We start from the raw sequence: 7,152 nt of genomic DNA on the forward strand, positions 1-7,152 counted from the left end.
AACACATAGGCAACTTTTTATCCCGATATTCCTACGGGATACGGACTTACGCGAGCGAAACCGCGGGGCGCAGCTAGTTATATATAGTTTCCAAGAACTCCTCACCTTTGGTCCAATAACGATGGCGGAGTAGGGTGCGACAGCGGCTGGCCAGCGGATACACGACTCGGTGCTTAGGGCTTCTATACCGGCCGCTAGTAACCTGCGAAATATAGAGAACTAAGTTATTTGTATTCCAACTTAAAGCAACGACTTGAGAAATAGAATTATTTAGAAATTAAAAACTTTTTAACGGATTTTAAACGCGATTTATTCATTATACTATTAAAAGTGTGTGTAAAGTGTTCGAAACGTCGGGTTAATAATAATATAATGAATAAATCGCGTTTAAAATACGTTAAAAAGTTTTTTAATTTCTAAATGTATAATACTCGCGTAAAACCAAACACAAGAAAAAACTAGAATTATGCTTCTATTGCAGCTCTATATTTTAAACTAGCTGTTCGCCCCGGCTTTGCCCGTGGTACATATATAGTCTATGTTACTCGTGGATAATGTAGCTTTCGAATGGTGAAAGAATTTTTAAAATCGGTCCAGTAGTTTTTGAGCCTATTCATTACAACCAAAGAAACAAAGTTTTCCTCTTTATAATATTAGTGTAGATTACGCAAAATTTCGATGAGTTTTTTTTAATAGATAAACGATTCGATAGGATGGTTTATATGTTAAAAACATATAAATGTGGGGGGGGGGGGGGGGGGGGGGGGGGGGGGGGCATTAGCAGTTTTATTCCGAATTTATCGCGTGCGAAGCCGCGGGCTAAAACTAGTCAATACCTAATATCTAATGATATTTAGTAATGCTACTAGTGCTGCCTGACTGGAGGAGCGGGGGGGATGGAGACACGCTTCGGCACGAATTGCGCCAGCTCGCTCCGGGTAAGTACCACACCCCCACAGAAAACCGGCGTGAAATAGCATACTGCTGTGTTTTGTACGGTGAGTGGGGGAGCCGGAGACCCGTATCCTATTTCTTACCCTCTCCAGACCTTTCCTTTATTCCTCCCGTCAATACTTAATTAATCCCCATCCAATTTTAAAACGGCAATCCATTTGTAGAGGCATAATATCTGAAATCGATCTTTAGCCTCTCCAAATGTCCATGGGCGGTGGTAGCGCTTACCATCAGGCGACCCACCAGCTCCATTACCGACTGTGACATAAAAAGGGGGTGGGGGGTGTTATTTTCTCGATTTCTCACGCCGCGAAAACCGTGTGGCACGACTAGTATGGGATCAGTAGTTACCTAGTGATGCCGATACCATAGCAGGACATGACCAGCGGTGCGGGGTTCGAGCCTTGCCGGATGCAGTTCGCCTGCAGCGGCACACTGTATTTTGTGCCCAGTATGAACGTGTGCCCCACCTGAAATATACCATCTATACTAACGGCTGAAGAAGTTTGTTTGTTTGTACGGGTTAGCTCGGGAACAAAAATCACTGTTTGATATAAATGTGATCCCTGAGTGCTATTGGCTGCATATCATGTTGTATCATGTTGCCACGGGCGAAGCCTGGACAGAGGGCTAGTATTATATAATACTAGACGCTCGCCCCGGCTCCGCCCGGATATCAATATTCCCGTTTTATTCCAAGGTAGCATTTAATCGGGATAAAAAGTACCCAAATTAGCTGATACTCTATCCGTATACAAAATTTCATCAAAATCCGTTGAGTATTTTCAACGTGATTGACGGACAAATAGTCAAAAAAACAAACTTTCACATTTATTATATTAGTGTGATTATGGAATAAGAAAAAAAAATGGAGGTACAAAAAGCGCGTACAACATGATAATTAAGTGTTTAGCTTTTTTTTATAATAACTCTAAGATACATTAAATTAATATATAAAACCGTCTTTGTGTGGCGGCCATGTTGAATTTTTATTAGCTGTATTGTATAGAATTTCACTAGTCGGGCCCTTTCATTTGATACCCATATTGAGGAAGATGTGAAGAAATATTTAATCTGATATTTTCTGAGAGCCGCCATATTTAACTGATTTTCATCATACGCACACACACACGCACACACACAAAGACACGTCACACTATGTATGAGTGTAAAATATCCTTACTACCATCGATATCACAAAATAGCTACTATGTCTGTCTGTTTCTCCTTCACGCCTAAGCTATACAATCGATTTGGGTGAAATTTGGTACATATGTAGTTTGAGACCCGACCACAATGAAAAATAACATATAAAACTATACATTAAAAAGTTTTAAACATCCTATAAATAACTCTATCTGCTAACGCTAACCATACTGACAAAAAAATCACCTCTATACTGTTACATATATCCGTCTCTTTCCCGCACTGGGTACACACATCACTAGCGAGGCTAGCGTGCGAGCAGGACGGACACACCGCTACCGAGTCCTCCCCCGCGGCGGCTGGCAGCTGCCACTCGTGGGACAACGTGCCGCCCATGTCGCCAGATGGCGCCACCACTGGAATCAATAAATCAAACAACGTTTCCTCATCATCAGCCCATACACGTTCCCACTGCTGGGACACAGGCCTCCTATGAGGGTTCAGGCCATAATCCACCACGCTGGCCAAGTGCGGGTTGGCAGATGTCACATGTCGTCGAACTTTTGTTTCTTGGACATGCCGGTTTCCTCACCATGTTTTCCTTCACCGTTTAAAGTAGTGGTGATGTTATCCACATGTGCAGATAAATTGAAAAATCAATTTATTTCCTGCACGCTCGCCCGGTCTCGAACCCCAACTTATCGATTTTGAAGTCCGAGGTTCTCACCACTGAGCCACGACCGCTTTAAAGTCTCAAACAACGTATAAATAGACAAATTAAATATATATCACAATAATATTAAAAATTTAAAAAGTTTGTTTGTTTGGATGTTTGTCCGTTAATCACGCTGAAACTGCATAACGGATTTTGATGAACGTTGATGATTGTTTTAACATTAGGACAAAGCTAGATCGTCACCAAGTAACATACGCTATTTTTTTATAAAAAAACCAAATAACTCGGTTAAGTGCGAATCGGACTCTAGACATTAAAGGATTCACAGAAATAAGCAATTAAAAACAAAATTAAGAAAAAAATTTTGCCAAATCATTCGGTCACCCATCCAACTTACGACCGTGCCAACCGTTGCTTGACCGCAACTCTTTACTATTTGTCGTCATAGCGACAACGGAAATACATCACCTCAGACAATTTCAACTGTCTAACCACCTATCACGATTCATGATATCCAGCCTGGTGACAGACGGACATACAGACAGACAGGTAAGTCTAGTAATAGTGTCACTATCAAATTTTAATCTCACCTCTATACACAGGCAGGTTAAGTATTTTAAACAGCTTCTCATATACTCTGGTAACATTATTATATGTGGTTTCGGCACACGTGTGATCGGTGTGGAATCCATAGAGATCCATCATCTGGAACTCTCTGGAACGCAACAGACCGTGCTTGGGCCGCAACTCGTCCCTATATTTATTTGTTATCTGAAAATAAAAACTATTTTCAATTAATTATTGATGGATGACCTTAACTAAAAACTGTTATGTGAAAAAGATATAAACTGAATTTTAATAATTCATCCCTATATTTATTTGTTATCTGAAATTAAAAATAATTTTCAATTAATTACTAATGAACTCAATTTTTATAACGTTTATGTCAATTGAAATAAATAATGTCTCAATTTAAATATAATAACTGCATGTCGCACCCGTGATACATTAATTCACTGAGTATTCGCCTTCTTCCCTATTTTCCTATAACTAAATCTATCTAATAAAGACGAATGATGCAAAAAAATAAGTACCACAGAAGAAAAGTTCCATAATTTATTGTTAACAGCCAAAATTTAGTTATATCTTTAATCCACTGTATGTATGATGTCATCACATCATTCTTCATTTCAATTTATTGTCTCTTAAAATAGACGATAAAAAAAAATCCTGCGGCCGAGTATCATCATCATCAGCACATATATGTTCCCATTGCTGGGACACAGGCCGCCTATGAGGGTTCATACCATAATCCAGCACGCTGGCCAAGTGCGGGTTGGCAGATGTCACATGTCGTCGAACTAGTAGTAGATCGAGTTATAGAAAATAAAGAAAAGCTATTTTCTTTACATATATATATATATATATATATACTTTTTATACATCACAGAAGGCTGATTACCTGATAAATAAGTAACGGCAATTGTCTGTATGATATCGGCCCAACGTCTGCCATGAGGTCCGCCACTGCTTCCTCATGGGTCTGGAATATGGAAAATATATGAAAACTTTAATTGTATAGTGTATGTTTGTAATGTTTTCATATAGAAACCGCTGAATCGATTTCAAAAATTCTTTGAAATAGGAATAGAAATACTTTTGTTTGCCACCACTTAAAATAGAATATACTTCCATCTAAAACAATATATGAAAACAGTAGTGGCATAAAGGACTCCCTGCCAGTAAAGCAGCAACCATTTTAAGAATAATATGTATATGTACTGCACTGATTTTCAGAGGAGACCTCGTGATTGTACTGAGACATAATGATTCAGTAATAAAAATTAAATAGAGTATGTATTAGGTAAATAAATATGTCATCTTCAGCGGTCACTTCACTGAATGACATAGGATATATATAAAAATTCAGTGTTACGATATATTTCACCATAAACTCTTCACCAACTCAAACGATTTTGATGAAATTTGGCATTTTATGTGTAATTTGGTTCAGCTTAAGATATAGGATAGTTTTTATTTTGATTAATTATCCCAATAACTATTTCATTAATATTTTTAATTATTACTCAGCCACAGCAACGCATGGCCGGGTAAGCTAGTAGGATATATAGGTACCACGGGTAAAATTTTGAGATCAGGCTCTTGGTTTTAGGGTAAAAAACATTATTAGCATACAAAAATACAAAATCTCATTTCATATGCAATTATTGTAAAGCATAGTCCAAAACAACAGAAATAAAAATAATACTCACGGGCGCCAACAAATACCGTTTGTCATGTCTGTCCTCAACAGTGAATAGTTCCGACCCAACGTCGTCCAGTCTCCCCGTGCTCTCCCACAAGCGCGCCGACGTTAAGCACGGCAGGGATATTCTCTGAGCGTTGACGTCTTTCAAGCATTTGTTGATTATGTCTTCGAGTTTATCAATCGCTCGTCTAGCAAGGGGTAGTATTGTGAAGAAACCGGCGCTGGACGGACGAATGAGCCCGCACTCTAATAACAACTGAAATGTTTTGATATTAAGGATTTTCGAATGTTATATACTAGCCACTTGCTCGAGCTTTGCCCGTTTTCCCAGGAATAAGAAATAGTCTGTATCTTTTTTTGATGTAATATCAACTGAGCTAATGGTTCATAGGAAGCGATCACCCTTGATCACTTGAAGAGGTTGACATGCTGCAATTGCGATGTCTGCTTCTAAAGGTAAAAAAATAAGGAAAGGGTTGATGAAGGGAATATAGGAATGGACTGGGAAGGGAGAAGAAAAGGATACGGGCCTCCAACCACTCTTAAATAGTGTGCTTTCTGTTAGTGAAACAATTTTCATAATCGGATCACTTACGAAGATTACTCTCTACAATCGTACAACACTAAAAACATGCAAAACTTTCATAATTTATGTTTAAACTATACTTATCTACTACATATAATTTCAAGTTACATATTAAAGTATTTTTCAAAATACTAAGAAATATGTATACTTACTCACTTTTTGACTTTTACATGTTATTTCAGTGTTTTTAATTTTAGCTCCTTTCGGTATTGTGATAATCGGTTGGAATATTTGAGATAGTAACCTCATAATACTAGTTTTATAACTAAATCTTATCTCTCTTTGCTTTTTAAGTTATGTTTGTTATAATTAAGCTTTGTTTATAAGCTCACTTTGGAGGTTATATCAGCTGATCGTTAATGTCACTTGACAGTTGTGTTTATTTATCGGATATTTTTAAATAATATGGGATACGAGGTATTTGAGAATTGAAAAGTCTTTCCGATCTAATATTGTCACTATTACTGTTTTGTTGGTGGTATACTTAGAGCATACATCAGCAACATGCTCTAATCCTAAGGTTATGTAACATTTCTTTTAGAAATTGTGACGAAAAGTAAGCTTTCATTCTCTATTGATTTCGTTTGATAAATTATTGGTGAGTACGAGTCCCATGATTAAAATGGTAATATATTTCTGTATGATAAAAAAGAAACAGTGAATGTTAACACAAAAAGTGTGAAATTGATACTAAAAATATTGAAAGAACATTTAACTTGTGCTTGAATACTTTTTTGTACAATGTTTCCTTATTTTAGTCGAATAATTGATGTTATATTAAAAATGTTTTTTTGTTAATAATATAAAAGTTTGAAACAGAGCAATTATTAAATGGATAATTTCTTACGGAAGAGCAAACCACTTTGTTACCGCATCCGTGTGTCTAGCTTCCCATACTCTCAAAGAGTAGATTAATATAATATGGAACATTCTCTCCACCATCACGATCCAGCCATCCTGAATGACATTCAAGTCCAACGGTTTAATATCTATTACATTTATGGGATTCGAGCTATTGTGGCAGTCGAGCACGCTTCGGCACGAATTGGGCCAGCTCGCACCGGGGAAATACCACACCCCCACAGAAAACCGGCGTGAAATAGTGGCATGCCACTGTGTTTCGTACGGTGAGTGGGGGAGCAGGTGGCCTATTTCCTTTTCCTCAACCGTCCCAGTCCATTCCTTCTTTCCTGTCATGAATCCGTTCCTTTTCCCTTACCCATTTAAAGCGGGCAGCGCATTCGCAGAGGCACTCCCTTTGCGAATGTTCATGGGCGGTGGTGATCGTTTACCATCAGGCGAACCACCAGCTCAGTTGCCCGCTATGACATAAAAAAAAAAGATTTAATGAATACTAGCTACCGCTTCAACTATGTTGTAAAAGGGTACGTACAGAAAAAAACCGTCTATTTCAATAAAGGTCGAAATTTTCATTTTAATTCAACGTTTAATTAAGCTAGTTGGTTGTAACATTTATTACAAAATAACATTATTCTTTTCTATAAAAATGTCACTCTAATT

At 37.7% G+C, this 7,152-nt stretch overlaps 1 protein-coding gene across 1 annotated transcript in view; it reads right to left on the reverse strand.

Moving 5' to 3' along the window:
* LOC119839029 (probable proline--tRNA ligase, mitochondrial) overlaps nucleotides 1–5,990 on the reverse strand; it is a 7,772-nt gene extending 1,782 nt beyond the window's left edge. Inside the window, exons 1-7 of the mRNA XM_038365199.1 lie at nucleotides 5,788–5,990; nucleotides 5,050–5,301; nucleotides 4,239–4,319; nucleotides 3,367–3,547; nucleotides 2,347–2,516; nucleotides 1,306–1,424; nucleotides 106–202 (exon numbers count right to left, since the gene is read on the reverse strand). Coding sequence (XP_038221127.1) covers nucleotides 106–202; nucleotides 1,306–1,424; nucleotides 2,347–2,516; nucleotides 3,367–3,547; nucleotides 4,239–4,319; nucleotides 5,050–5,301; nucleotides 5,788–5,880 — 993 coding nt within the window. The 5' untranslated portion in view covers nucleotides 5,881–5,990. The remainder of the gene's footprint in view (nucleotides 1–105; nucleotides 203–1,305; nucleotides 1,425–2,346; nucleotides 2,517–3,366; nucleotides 3,548–4,238; nucleotides 4,320–5,049; nucleotides 5,302–5,787) is intronic.
* Nucleotides 5,991–7,152: the final 1,162 nt, after the last annotated feature.

This window comes from Zerene cesonia, unplaced genomic scaffold (genome assembly GCF_012273895.1).
Source record: "Zerene cesonia ecotype Mississippi unplaced genomic scaffold, Zerene_cesonia_1.1 Zces_u007, whole genome shotgun sequence".
NCBI classification, from domain to species: domain Eukaryota; kingdom Metazoa; phylum Arthropoda; class Insecta; order Lepidoptera; family Pieridae; genus Zerene; species Zerene cesonia.